Source organism: Sinohyriopsis cumingii, chromosome 5, assembly GCF_028554795.1.
Source record: "Sinohyriopsis cumingii isolate HCF-2022 chromosome 5, ASM2855479v2, whole genome shotgun sequence".
Taxonomy (NCBI): domain Eukaryota; kingdom Metazoa; phylum Mollusca; class Bivalvia; order Unionida; family Unionidae; genus Sinohyriopsis; species Sinohyriopsis cumingii.
In genome coordinates this window covers 8,407,079-8,423,033 of record NC_142965.1, presented here as the reverse complement: position 1 = coordinate 8,423,033, position 15,955 = coordinate 8,407,079, and the positions used below count along the sequence as shown (strand labels likewise).

Sequence of the window (15,955 nt, the reverse complement as noted above, 5' to 3'; positions counted from 1 at the left end):
TGGGATTTTTGTTCCAGTCCAGAACACAGAGTTTTTTTTTATGTAACTAGAACTTATTAAATAAAACAAATTCAAAATATATTATGACACTCTCCGTCTCCGCTCTCATATAAATTAGAAATGAACACGTGTTACTTTCTATCATTTCACGGAAATGAAAAAAAAAGCTTGATGCAAAAATAAAAATAGCTTAATCACAAAAATCGGTGTTTCTACATCTGTGATGCACAATGTTTCGGGATGTAAAAAGTACACACTTTAAATTATTTATATTGTTATTGTTGAAAACAAAAGTGTGTTTCGATTATGAGTAAAGTATGTTTCCGTTTGTAGCTCAAGACCTAGCATGTATGTTGGTGAAATACTTTAGAAAGCAGCCAACATAAACATCGAAATTTTCATTTCCAGCCAATAGAGAACAGACCCTTGAGTGTCGATTGCCACTTAACATATCTCGCTACGAAATTCCTTCAGTACTTGTTCTTGTTTTCTAAGTCTTTCATTCATTTACGTTTTTCTTATCATCTTTATGAACAACATGTTAGAACAGACCGACATTATTATGTCTAAAATAGGGATTAGAGGCGTGGTCAGCCTTATGGCGTTTGTGATGGTTGTTTGTCTGTCTGTTCTACAAATGAAAAGTCTAGCAGACTTAAATGAGCTTGGATTGACCGTGGCTGCAATGAAACGGAACGAGGAGCATAACGTTGAAAAAGATCTGGATAAGGCTGGAAGAGGCAGAAAAATATATAGGGATGAAATATATGAGCAAGACATTGAGAGATTGCGGGTAAGTGATATGATACTATAATTAGAGCGATTCGTGGTATGTCGATAATAAGAAAATAGTGTAAGGTTGACATTCACACACACACACACACACACACACACACACACACAGACACAGACACATTTATGGCGTGTAAATGATAAAGCTGCAAAATTACCAAGCAACTGTTTGTAATAGTGCAGTGTGTTTGTGAGACTTTCTTTTAACTATCTACACATTCAATCCTATCAAAACAATACAGATTATTTTTCCCGTAAATCAACCATGTTATCGAGATGTCTCAAAATAAGTTGTTCTGTGGAAATTCCGAATTTAACCACTACATTTTAATGTTATAAAATTAATGTCTTGGCATGACTATTTTTCATCTCGAATCTAGATTACTTTTCATATTTCAGAAATTAACCTCTAGTCAACCCAATTTCGTTCAGACCCCAAAACGTGAACGTCGCCGCCGTGCAGTGGATGATGTAGATCCAGCAAGAGCCAACGCATCCATGAATACAAAAGACCAACATATACATACACCAACTGGGACTGGTACAATTCTCTCCCTCTTTCTCACTGCTGTTGTCTCGCACATATGAAAAATGTCTATCTCAGTACTATTAACCCAGTTGTCCAGTCAATGTCAGTATTGCGGGACATATGTCCAGGCTACCTCCCTACTTTAGGCCATCTGTTTAGCCAAATTTCTGTACTCCCGGCTATCTCACCAGTCTGTATCCGTACTACCGGATGTATGTCCATTCAATATCAATAATGTTCGATGCATGTGGGTACTATAGACCAAAACAAACTAACTTATATCTACAAATATAACATATACACCGTAAAGATATATACTTCTGATGGTATATACATTGTTCTAGTTATAATGAGATAGGAAATATTTGTTTTTCAGAATGCGTGTAGATTTGTCACAGTGACCTAATGTTTTATATGGGATTACTTTTCACCTGCAGATTTAAGTTCATGAATGGATATGCTGTAAGCGCAATAAAGCATATACTCGACAACAACAAAAGGAAGAATAATATAAAATAAAATAAAAGAAAAAATGATAAAACCAAAATTTATAATTAAATGTCTATTTGATTCTTTCACAAAGATAACATAAAAAAGGAAAAAGTAGAAAGCAGAATGTCCCGTTATTGCAGTTTTCTAAATGCCCTAAATTGAATTTTACGTCTACCAGCGATAATCTTCCTTAGTTTATTGAAGTTATTCTTGTAAATTGACTTTTATCTTAAAGTCTGGGGTCGGCTATTAGAAGCGTCTCATTATTCTTGTAAATTGGCTTTTATCTGAAGATCTGGGATCGCCTAGGGAAAGCCTCGTAAAATTCTTCAAAAACTGGCAAAATATTTAGATGCCGCTCGTAATTCTTGTTAATTAGTATAGGTCCCTGCTACGCATGCTCCATGCACTGCCCTCCACTAAACCAAGTCTGGAGGGCGCCGAAGCTATATTGTCACGTGCTCAAACAAATGGCCTCGCATAGAGAATCTCGTTCATCTAACAGCGTAGAGATTATTCATTTAATATTCTGTTTGTTAGTGACACGATGCGAACTTTACTATTACTGTAGATTTGAACTATGGTAGTATTTATCATGTGCTGAAGATCAACCAGCAATGCGGTTATATAATTTATTTTTACAAATGGTTTTACTAGTATAGGAAGATGAAGGAAACGGGTACACACAGTTATATTTTGTTTATATTTCAATTTCCCACAGCGTCATCTAAACACTTCTTTCTGTTGTCGATTCGTGAAAAATCGTACGTCGAAATTGATATCAATTGATGTAAAGGAGCTTAATTTTTCCAAAGATTAAAACAAAGGTATCATGTTTCAAAAGGCGGCGAGAGTAACTATTGTTTTGCGAATATTGCAAATTTCACACCTCGTCATTGTAACGAATATAATTTAATAATACAGTTTTTATCTAAGTTATTTGGTTAATGATGATATTCTTTAAAGGAAATGTCACTTTGCCTGTGAAGAATTCATGTATAATACGTTGTGTAATTTGCAGTCATAAATAAAGGTCCAATTACTAAGTTCACATCAACAACTAATTCGGTCAATGCAGGCCATGAACGAGTTAAATGGAAATCACGAAATCATTACGTGATCATATGTATTGTTGATACGATGATTTTTTAATTTGCTGATTGGTTCACATGGAAAATAAAGCGATGATTGTTAAGATCTTTCACAAATGAAAACAATTTAAATACCTGGAAACACATTCTAGCAATGTCCAATTGTCGACTAGATGCGTCTATAGTGATTACAAGAAGGAATTAAATTACGAGTTTCATTCTACAGTTATATTTCAGTTCTGCAAGAGTTACGAGAAGGTTCAGATTTATTTATATATTGTTCGTTGAAATTGCAGAGTGTAAAACATGTGTATAAAACAACGAGTACTTAGCTGGATTATTGTGAAACATTCAAGGACTGTGATATTTATGTAATTGGAATACCGTACAACATTCAACGACTATTGTGACATTATCCTTTCAAATGATTTGCCTTGAAGTAAAGCCTTTTGGATATTAGAGCAGTTATTCTTCAGTATTGCTGGCACATAAGCACATTAGAGCTTTCATTCGTAATATTTTTTTATCCTTTTCGGAATTCTGTGAAATTGATGGAACATTTAAGGAAATAATCTAGGAATTTATACCATATCATAATTTTATTTCCAATTCTTTAAATAATTTAATTTTATATCCTAGGGAATTCAATTTATATGTTGGCTTTTACCTTTTTATTTTATGTAGCCCCTAAGTCGTAACAGTCACCTAAAATGTTACTGTTGCAACAAATTCCTTTATCGATGATTTACATCGATATTGAAAATCTTCTTCTATATGACAACTTAGATTTTTGCAACCCTCTTTCCACGAGTGTGTGGATGTGAAGATATCCTGTCCAACGTTGCACATTCCTAATGCATGGTGTAAAAAGGTACGTTTGCAATCGATTCCTTTATACCTTTCACGTTGGAATTGATGTAAGGCGATAAATGAGAGCCTTTTTTTTGCCAAAGATTAAGAACAAAATACCATCTCTCTTCTATAAGTGTGTGTGTGTGTGTGTGTGTGAGAGAGAGAGAGAGAGAGAGAGAGAGAGAGCAGATTTTGTCAAATGTGTATATCTGAGACTACACCATCTAAACGTTCGATTGGTAAATCGATTCATTGATAAATTTTGCGTCGATGTTGATGTATCAATCTACATGACAAATCAGATTTTACCAATCATCCAGATCAACACAACAATCATCTTTTATAATGGGGTGAGGGCGATGTTTTAGCAATATTGGACATTTCGGACTTTCACTTAAAATTACAATTGGTTCCTTAAACAAAGCAGCACGGCATCCGCCCAAGCAACCCTTGCAACTAGGGGTGGGAGCTGAAATTATCATGAAACAGCTTTTTCATTGGGAGGGAGCCCCAGAATTACGTTTTGGGTTAGTAATGGCAGAAGTTCTTGCTATTCCGCTGCTTGAACAATTTGACATTGATATATCGTGGCACATACATTATATTCACCGTGTACCATTAGGCAAGGAACATTACTTCAGAATGATATAAACTTAAATGTGCTGCTGTGTTTTAAGATTCTCCCAAACACGCCAAACATGCCTTGTCTTAAAAACCTACGTCATAGTATTGACTTATTTAATTTATAGTAACATACAATCAGCATTAATGCAATCTACATTGTTACCAGGATTTTATCAGGGAATAAGAAATAGAATCAACAGTCAGATTTCACATTTGTGTCAAATGGAAGAAGCTGGGAGAATGAAGTCAACTTAACAAAGTGGTATTGACACTCCATTATACAGTAGTTACATATTTTTTTAATTCACTTTAAATGCGTTTTGGTTTCATAAACACGCTTCTATTCTTAAGATCCTTTATCACCATAATTGAAAAGACTAAGACATTATGTTTTATTGTTAATAGTAGATCAGCCGGTTTTAATGTTCGCATCAATAATTTCATTAGCTGCCACAGTGAAAACTTTTTTCAATATTTGGTCAATAAAAATCTAGACCTTATTAGAAACTTAATATTGTTGTCAGTATCAGTGTAATTATGTTATTAATGATAACGAGAGAAGGTGAAAAATTAAATTGGTTAAGGTTGGTGAAGCCATACTTCTATTTCGATGAGATTGCTTAAGAATGTTTCCAACAAAGTGTGTCAATTAAACTACTAAGTATTCCAGTTGTTGGATGTTCATGTGAGGGGATGATTTCAGATTTACAGTAAAGTATTTGTGACAAGATATTTGCATTATTTGATTTGAAAAGGTACAGTAGAACAATAATAATTTGTTTGGATCCAGAATTTCATCACATACTAAACAAACATGAGCTCATTAGATAATTGATATGGCTGAATAAAATTCTGTTAGTTTGGAGACCGGTATATGTACTTATTGTTTTCTAAACATAGGTGAATTTATTTAGTCATATAAGTTGACAAACAAATCACGCGTTTAAATGGGCGTGGTCCTTGTGACAGGGCCCCCGACCCGCTATCCATTGATTGATACCCTTTGTTTATTTCTAACAAATTATTATCAGGTCAATTGGCCATTTTCTGACAGATGTAACCGCTTTTGACTGATGCTAATTGGGCAATCCATTCGAAAAATAACAACCAAAATGCTGATAGGTAGTAATAGCAAAAATAAAGGTTTCAGACGGTGGTGTGGGGAAAATTGCCACCGTTGTTACCAATCAGTAAAGACAATGTTTTTTGTTCATTATGCCAGTCCTTTAAAAATCTTTTCTGTTTTTGACAAGGTGTTCCATAAGTTTGTCTGTTTTCCCCCTGATATTCACAAAAGGCCTGTTGCTTTGGTATGCAGTGCAAAAATTGTACGATGCCTGCTGACGGCAATTTAATTGCAAGACCTCCAGAACATATTTACGTCTGTAGTTATGAATATTGCATATCAACATGGCAACCGAATAACCTGTCCTGTCAGATTTGTTTCATATCCAAAAGCTGCATGTGCAGTACACCAACCTGTAATACAGTATTGCCATATACTGCAATAAATCTTTGAAAAAATCATATATTGTGCTTGACCTCCGCAACAGAAAATATTGCATACAGTGATAGTTATATGCTTATAAAATTGACAAGCGTTTAATAAGTTAGCGAAATGTGAAGAATTTGCCGGACATAGGTACACCGGTTACTACCATTATTTGAACATGAGTATGTGGATGCTCTGCGACTGTGCTAAGGGAGCTTATAACGACATGCCATCCGTCCAGAATGAACTTTATATAAATATTGGTAGAAAATTATTAGTATATTGTGTGAGTCACATTGTGCATTTCACAATATAGTTTGAACATCCCTTAAGCCATTTACCACGTATATAATTTAATGTGATTAATTGTATAACATAGTGTTGCAAACTGAAGTTCCTTTACGAAAATATCTATGCTTTGATGTTTGATGCATTAAAGCTTAAATGATAGTTGCAGGTAATCTGTTATTCTGGTTTTATTCCCAAACATTAATGTCATGCACAATGTATTCAGCTATTACGTGTTTTGCAATGTTTGTCATCCTTTATACCTTTTAAATTTGCAGTTATTAGCTGGAAAATGCAATTGGTAACTTTCAAATGAAGTAGCACATATAACTATAATTTGGTCTGACTTGTATTTCCCTCAAGAAACTAACTACACAACATGGTACAATAAAGGTTTATTACAGATGTTCTTGTCTTGCTTCCGAATACGAACACATCCTTTAAATGTGTTCCTTTAGAAATCTGATAAAGGGTTATAAATATGCAAGCGTTATTGAACAGACGAAAGTTCTTAAACTCTCATTTTGTGTTATTAATTTATAAGACAAGAATATGCAGCATCCAACTGCAGCACCAGTAATGGACATGCGCAGTAAAAGCAATGTTGGGGACCGGACACCAGAGTCTTTTGAACAAGCAAATCGCAGGGCAAGTATTCTCTGAGCATGCGTGTCTTGACCTGCATTTTCAAAGTGAAATATCATTGACGGTATTATTGATCTCAAGATTGCAGACCGATTTTTGTAAGTGATTATTGTAATGAACAAGCTTGTGTCCATATGTGCAACAAACATGTTGGGTAACTCGAAGAATGTCAGATTGAAATCGTGTACAGTTATCAAACTTTAACTTTGGAAAGAATGCTGAATAGAGAAACTCGTACAAATTCATAATGGCATTTGAAATAGGGAAATATAACAGAAATGATGTTTTAAAGTAAATAAGGCCTTCGTAATACACAACGATTGTTTTTTGTTTTTCAGGCATTTCAATTTTGCTCCTGGGCAAGCGAAAATTAGATTTTACATGTCTGTTTAGCGTGATAGGAAAATGAAATTTTTCCTGCTCTATTCCGGTGCAAGTTAAACACTAAACAACTTTGAAAAACAGAACGTAAAATCACATAAACTATGTAATAAACACAAATGCTAAATTTTGATATTAAGATGCGAAAATATCAAAATGAAAGTATAAACATTCGAGTAAGACAGCAGCAATCCTGTTGTAAATAAATACAGGAGAATGAAAGCGTCAAACTCAGTCACTTTGTCACCAGAATTTTATAATGTATGATAAACGTCAATTGTGTCAGTTGAACAGTTTTCCCTACTTGTTAAAATATTGGTAACAGCTTCTGACTTCTAGGTTATGACATAGTTCAAACGGATGAGAATTAAATGTTTGTTTTAGTTGGTTTCTAATTAACAGTACCCTGTGACATAACTTTAAAGAAATATGAACCGAAGTTAAATGACACATGCAAGTAGGAATAACATCTGAGTAAAGAATTCCATTTCAGCAGTTTGACTAAATAATATACCGATTGTTAGATTCCATGTTCAAGGTGGTCTTATCCAAGAAAATTCAGATAATATGCCGTTCACTGTAAAGAACGTGAAGTGCTAGTACATCTCAATGGGATCAAAACTTCAACGAGAGAGAGAGAGAGAGAGAGAGAGAGATTTGTTCTTTTGTGTCTGTGCGTGATTTAATTTCTAACGTAGCCTTAACAATGTTTCAGTCATTGTTGTCTAAAATGTCTAAAGTGTGGCAGTTTATAGTGATGTCTAGCACTTGAGCATCAAGTCACAGACATGTAGCATCATGTCTCACCCTGTCACATTATTCTGACACCAGGCCGACGAGTCCTAATACTAACGTCTTAATGATGAGCGGCTAGCGAAGCAGCTATGAGTACCATTTTATAAGTCTTTGGTTAGATACGGCCGGGGCACGAACCCGTGACCTCAGGCATCTGAGGCGGACTTTCTAACCACTAGGACACCAGAGCGGTTCAATAAAAGATAACAACTTTTTATGAGTCTGTTCATTTTTCATAGCGATATATATTCTCTTTGGTAAAAGTGACAATTTTATAAATCTGTGGCTCCGAAGTATTGAACATACAAGCTCTAATTTATGCAGAAATAACCTAATGTGCCGAATCATGCCGAATCATGCCAAGTTTGCTTGTTGGTTACATGTCACTTCATACGAGTTTACAAAGCAAATATTCTGTGCATGTATCATTGCATGAAATGTTAAAGACACATGTTGTACATAGGTTATACAGTTTGAGGATGCCTTTTTCAACTTCCAAAATGAATAACATATTTGCATCTTTTATGGGTGAATCTGTTTTTATCACAGTTTCGGCAAATGCTTCCGTAGGAGTACCGGAGTGTTGCTCTATTGGAAACTTACAGCATCACATGGTAATAATCCTGTATCTGATAATGTGGTAGCTAGTATTTCCACCTCACGTTTTGATATTGGTAATTTATCTTGTACAGAAAGATAGCTCCACTCCCTTTAAGATCCCCTGTAAATCAAATAAAACATAGAACATGTAGAAGGACTGCATGTGTTATTAGTTAGAATAAATACCGGTAAGTGCTTTGTGAACTTCATGTAGACAGAGAAAATTTGGCTACTGCCAGGAAGAAAGTTTAGGTCCTTCATTGCATTCAGTGATCCTCTGCCAATGAGGTGTAACAACTTGAATAAATTCATCTCTCCGGACTGATTGATTATGTATAAAAGGGATTTTACTGAGTCGATACTTCAGTTTTTGGCTGAGCTGTTGGATGCATGGTAGTGCATTTATCAATGGCCAAACATGCAGAAGGGAGCAAGCATTTCACCCTGGCATACTCTGATCTGCATGAAGCCCCTGAATATTTATCAAAACTCCAATTACGTAAAGAATTTTCAAAACAAGCTACATAACTATATAACAGAAACGTAGAGTTAAATGCAAAAAACAAAATAATCCAATCGACTTGTGATATGTAGATCATTGACTTTCTTCAAGATGTTTTTTATATTGATCCAGAGGTTGTGGATGGTAGCATTAAGGGGCATGGAGCTTCACGTGTAAAGATAAAATGACATTCATGTTACAGAACGTATGTTGCTAAATGTTACCTGATTTCATTAACTGATGCTATCTCATGTTCCTCCATAAACTTTCTCATTGCTTCTCTTTGTTCCATTTCTTGTTTGATCTGCTCTGCTCTGGGAACTGCAACAAATAAGCCGCTGGAAGATATAATGTTTGAAATACACTGTAAGAAGGTGTTTGTACAGTTCGTATAAATCTGAGACACATAAAATATCAGGAAACACGTTTTTGTAACAAGAAGTAATAAAGAGTTGTTAGTAATTCGATAGCTTATTTTACTTAGTAATAGGAGTATTTCTTACCTATTGTTTTCTAAAAATAAGGACCATATTTTCAAACATTCCCCACCCCTTAATGAAATATAGGATGCTAACTGCATACCATCATAAGAAAATCTCGGCAAACGTATATTTTTATAACAACCAGGATGACGTATAGAAAGACCACGCAATGAAAATAGCACGGGATTACTAGTTCTTGGACTATAAATCAAATGTCTGCTTTCATGTCATTTGTATTTGACTATGAAAACAATACAGAGGTCTTGTAATATTGTAGTTTCCTCTGACCCCTGCCACCCCAATTTTGTTATTTGGACATCTATATTGGGGCGTAGTGTCAGAGTCCACTGCCCATCGAAAAGTTGGAATTCGCCGACACCATTTGGTATCGTCATAGGGTAGTCGCTTTCTAACTAGCGTAGCAAACTTGAATGACTTTTCATTGAGATATACCTTCTTGCAATCGATAGGAATATGATTTTCGCAAAAATCGCAAGCATAGCATTCGTCATGTCTTTAATCCTTTGACAGACGAGACGGAAGTACATCGTTGCTGCAACTTGACCTGGATCTCGCCATTTGCATTACGCGTCACATGACTATACAAATCTCGCAGACTAATGTCGATAAGACTAGAGGTTATATAGTCACGTGATATCAACAATAAACTATTTCTAGTGTTGCTGTAGGAATTCAAATCTTGCATATAATAAAACTCACGTAATCTTTATAGAAAAATGAAAATGAACACAAATTTCTCAAAATATTTATTCTGAAAAGAATGACGGAAATATGTCGATGTTGCAGCAACATGAAGAAAACCCGATTCGCTAAGCAAAGAGCACGTGTCAATGCGGTAGTCACGTGATACCAACATAAACATTGCTGAGACGTGCTCGGTACTTGTTCAAAATGGTTTTCGCCAACCCGATGTGATACCGACATGTCTCTGGTCGTTGGTCTCAGAATAAATATGTTGAGAATTAAGTATGCATTATATTTATTTACGAACATTTGGTGACTTCTATATAATATTTCCAGATTCTATGCACAGCAATTGGAAATTTGTTTATTGTCGATATTACGTGACTCTTTGACCTCTGATGTCATTGACATGTAGGTTGCATAGTCATGTGACTATTTGTATAGTCATGTGATTCGGTATGCAAATGGCGAGATCCTGATCAGATTTCAGCAGCGATGTACTTTCGTCTTGTGGACTCTGCCTCTACACCCCAACCTTACACAACCCCACATGCGTTCCCATCCCACCTCAGCCTTGATAGAAGAGAGCGGGTATTTTGGTCTAAGTCTTTTGCACATAAAGGCTGTCATCTATCGCTTTGCAACAATTTTGACGTGAAAGGTATCAAAGAAACCAATCGCTAAAATGGACACTTTTATATGATGGTGTCGGAATGTACACAATTGGAGCAAACATCGTCACATTCGTAGAAGAGTGTTGGCATTTCGATTCTAATATTTGGCAAAATCTGAGATGTCATATGGAACAATATGTAACTATCGATGTCAACTTTATCAGGGATTGTTTTGCAACTAGAATATGTTAGATGACGCAGTGCTAAATGTGCAATATTTGCAAAACAATCCTCACCCTCACCTCCTCGGAAAAGAGGGATGATAATTTCGTCATCCTAAGAAAAATTAAGGCTGTCGCACGTCGCCTTATATCAATTTCGACGTAAATAGATTGAACAAGTAAAGTTTTAGATGACGCTGTGGACAATGTGCAATATTAATAAATTGTCGCCGTGTGTACCCCTTTACTTCGTCTTCGCCTACTATTTGTAAAATTAATTATATGACCATATTGTGGTTAGGCTTGAACACAAGATAACGACTGTTATGGATCAAATAGAAAGTATTAGTAAAGTTCACATTTCTGTCACTAACAAACAGAATATTAAAAGAATAATTTTTGGCGTAGATAGATTAATGAGATTTCTCCATATGGGACCATTCGCTTTGATCAAGTAACAACATGGCGTATAGCGGAGTGCAAAGCATGGGACATACGAAACATGGAAGAAGACAAATTGTAAATTGACTTTTATCCTAGGATCTAGCTAGAATTGGCATGGGGATACCACTCATAATTTGAATACCCATCTTCGCTCACCATTATTCAGAAAATCTTTGCCAGGAAAAGCATTAAAAAACTATTTTGAACATGAGATCCATCTTAAGTTAAAAGTCTCAGACACTTAGAAATGGAAAATATATGCTTTTAATAAATATTTGAAGACAGTATGAGAAACTGACAATGTAAATGAATTTAACTGTTTTTTTCACTTGCAACTAATTTAAGGACATCGATGCATTTTAAGCATCACACCTTGTAACAGGATAGACCTGATTGGATGCTTGGATCGAATGAAAACAAAACACAAAGTGATGAAAGATGAATATATATATATATATATATATATATATATATACATACATACACTACAAATACGGCGATTCTTTCACGCTCCAAACATACGTCTCATTCAAATACTCTATCTAAGCATTCACAAATCGGTAAACTAAAAAAAAATTCATGTATAACTAAAATCTTATGTAACCTCGTGTAATGAATGTGAGATTCACATAATAACATGTAATCAAAATGACTCAATTGTACTCAATTGCAACAAACATGACTCAGACATTTGTACGGCCGTACTATTCATAAATATTTGTAAAACTTGCAAATGTGTCCACTGACAAACCACACAGCTCTCCCGAATTCTTGGGTTGGCCCTCACTTGTATTGGCCGTACACACCCTTCATTGATCCACCAAGTTTACAAACTAGCAGTTTCGTCTTTGTATGGCCTTGATGGTTACATCATCTTCCGTAGACACACAGACGGCCCGATATACCCGCACACACATACGTACAGACAGCACAGTTCTCCTGAATTGGGTTGACCCACTAGCATTGGCTACACACATCCTTCATGGATCGCCCATGCGCACAGACATACGTATAGACATACGTATAAACAGCTACAGACAGTTCTAAACAGCTACAGACAGCCCTAAACAGCTACAATAAAACCAAACTGGTCATAGTCATTGGTCATTGTAATAGGTTCGGAATTAAAATCTATAGACACATGCTAATAAATTAAACTCTAATAGCAACTTGTAATTCAAAAGTTCACAACGTTTCAAATCTGCGTCGTAGTAAAGACATCATTTCAGGATACGACATTATAAACTGAATACGCTTCACATATCAAATAAATACAAATGTAACACTTATACCTATGGATGGAGAACACAAATGGAGAACATTCACTCCTTGACAAGATCCAAAGGCTAGTGTGTCAGTTAGAAACGGAACTTGCCTTAAATCCACAGGAGAGTGAGTATTATTCAGGGTAAAATACCCGCGTAAACCGTGCTTTTAGTAACTCCCACCGACAGCGATCTACGACGAGATATATGCTAGTTCAGTTGCTTACCTGGAAAAACAATTATCCACCCTAGGTAACGTTGTACGCATGTACGACGAAATGTTCAAATGGTTCTAAGGCGAAACCAACTTATTTCTTGCCTTATTCTCTGACACACCTGATACAGCGGATATACTTGTGGTTGGTGATCACTGCTCAAGATCATTACAAAGTAGGACCCTGCTTCATCTAATATTCTCTCAAATTTGGAATCGAATTAAATGGAAGGACACGAGTTTATGCTGAATGTTACGTTTGTACAGTTCACATAGATACCGTTGACTCGTTATGATATTATACGAGCCCTACATCTTACCCAAACATGCATAATGGGTTTCAAAAGATTTTTATAGGATGGTTGAGTCGATGATTTCCTTAACCTGAACGTGCGTATTTCAAAACGTAATTACTGATTACACACATTACGGTCACATAGAGAACATTTTAATCAGAATTGCTTGGTGCCATCATTTATTCTCTTTAATATACACAGGTGGCGCTGTATACACCCGGTGGGGAAGAACGACCTGCCCAGACGATGTCGATACAGAACTAGTTTATTCAGGTCAGTACCATATGTAATTCGATGGTAAGAATACTGGAATTTGTAGTAAATATGCAATAGGGATCATCAGCTAAGTAAAACCCAAGATTTTCACGTATCAAGCTTTTGTCTAAGATGTAATCATACTAACCTGATATCCATATTTTACACTTGAAACGCCATTAAAGGTGTTAATATAATTTCTTCTTTAAAAAAATCCACCAGTCTTTGATTACCATTATTTTCTTTATACTTTTTGGTCTACATTGATAATATTTAGTACAAAGGATATTCATGACCATATTTATTGCTTTCTTTACCATCTAGGTATCTCTGCTGGCTCGTGGTTTGACCATACTGGCGCTGCAGTCAACACGCTTTGCCTTCCACATGAGCCAATATGGGGCACCTACACAGACGGCATCGAGAATCTGGCATTCATATATGGTGCCGAATACCACGATCACACTCTCTTCAAACTGACCAATGCCGAGGCACTCTTATATCATAATATGCCATGTGCCGTCTGCCGGAGTAGGCTGAGGACTTCCACCTTTATACTTCCAGCAAGAAATCGTTGCTTTGGTGACTGGCATGTGGAATATCACGGGTATCTGATGACGGGACATAATACCCATAAGGCGTCCACGGATTATATATGTGTGGACCAGGCTCCAGAGGCTGACCCCTCCGGCTTTCGGACTGAGAACGGTCGTCTTCTGTTCAGAGTGGAGGCCATGTGTGGTTCATTACCGTGCCCAAAGTATATGCAGGGGCGTGAACTGACCTGTGCAATTTGCAGTAAATGAATATGTACATTGTCTCTCCTTTTGTTCTTTTTAGAACAGCAAACAAAACACAACTGTGAATATATACGTTTCTGAATAAAGATGGAACAATGAAACTTAAATATCAAACATCTTCTCAGTCTGCTGTAAATTCATGTGCTTGTATGCCTATAGTCTAGTTCTTAAGGTGGTTATGACGGAAATATTAATTCGACGGTTAAAAGAGATATCTGATTATAAGTCCTAGCTTAAATGTCTCTGTTGTGTAGAAGAAACGCAAACATTTTCTCTCTGTCTCTGTCTGTTTGTCTGTCTCTCTCTCATATAGAAAAATATGCTATCATCATTACAAACTCCAACTGTCAGGCTAATCAGTCGATAGAAAATTAAATTTCAGTATGAATACTACGATTTATTTTTATTTGTTTATTACAGTTTACGGGAATTTTATTTTTGTTTGGCGTTGTTGCAACAGATACATCCACTGTAAATGACCTTAATAAAATATACCAAAATCCCTTTCTCATGCGTTTTGTCAGTCAGTTACGTTAACTTTATTTATAATCTTAGAAATAACTTGTCCCTTTTTTGTTTTAGTTGCTTTCTAGGACCAATTTTCACTCAAGTTCATTTTTAAAAAGAGATATTATGGAATAGTTTAATAAAATACAGTGTAATTCATTTTCTCAGCAGCGCTATAAGTTACATCTTTCCTTAAAAATCGGAATCTCGTAAATTCGAGCACATATATTTATGGTTAAAAATGTCACACTTCAAAGAGCGGAAAATAGATGATGGCACTTATTGAAGTATAGTGATGAAAATTCTACAGGATTTTATGATTACGCTTGTATAAAATTATAGCAATTGTCTTTGTTTGGTCAAACCGAGTGCCAATACTAATATATATACAAACGAATAAACTAGTTTACGTCATCAGCATTTGTTACGTGTCGTATCTTGCTTCTGTAACTTGGCAACGTATCGATGATATTTTGTTTTCCTGTGGCTTTTACACACATTTCATCCATTTTCTCAAATGTTGGACTCATTTTATTAACGAGGGTGGGTTCTCTCTCTCTCTCTGCTTCAGGTACGTTAATGCAAATTGTCGAGGAAACATTTACCTTTGATAGGGGATAAACAATTAACTTAGAACTGTTAAACCATATAAAGGTGTTTCTCGAATGAGGTGAAAAGTTTTATTCATCAAGAAGTCGCAAAGGGAAACGTTTGATGTGCATGGAAAATGTTGCCAATTTATGATATCAGTGTACAACAACATTGAAAATAATTGCAAACTATCCTCAAAACGTGATAACTATCTGTTGGAAGGTGCAGGTAAATGCACTGTTGATTATGTATAACTACTATTAAAGTAAATTTGATTTTAGGTCACAGACAACTTATTATTTTATAATTTACAGAACCAGGCTATATGTGGTGGTATATTATATACTGAACCAGTCGATGTGAGGTGGTATATTAAATACAGAACCAGGCTATGTGTGGTGGCATATTTAACACAGAACCAGACTATGTATGGTTGTATATTAAGTGCAGAACCAGCCTATGTGTGGTGGAAAATTAA

The 15,955-nt window shown here is 35.6% G+C and overlaps 1 protein-coding gene across 1 annotated transcript; it reads left to right on the top strand.

Moving 5' to 3' along the window:
* The first annotated feature begins 439 nt into the window (after positions 1–439).
* Positions 440–14,486, top strand: LOC149798598 (uncharacterized). Its single transcript, XM_089957419.1, has 4 exons — positions 440–793; positions 1,192–1,333; positions 13,526–13,597; positions 13,904–14,486. The coding sequence occupies exons 1-4, from the start codon at positions 530–532 to the stop codon at positions 14,383–14,385; spliced, it is 960 nt and encodes a 319-aa protein (XP_089813545.1). The 5' UTR covers positions 440–529; the 3' UTR covers positions 14,386–14,486.
* The last annotated feature ends 1,469 nt before the right edge of the window (positions 14,487–15,955 follow it).

What these genes read in the sequence shown, in the direction of transcription:
- LOC149798598 (XM_089957419.1), top strand. Translation starts at nt 530, where the DNA reads ATGAACAACATGTTAGAACAGACCGACATTATTATGTCTAAAATAGGG. An exon ending in ACATACACCAACTGGGACTG is followed by an intron (nt 1,334 to 13,525) that starts GTACAATTCTCT and finishes TAATATACACAG; the next exon opens with GTGGCGCTGTATACACCCGG. An exon ending in TACAGAACTAGTTTATTCAG is followed by an intron (nt 13,598 to 13,903) that starts GTCAGTACCATA and finishes TTTACCATCTAG; the next exon opens with GTATCTCTGCTGGCTCGTGG.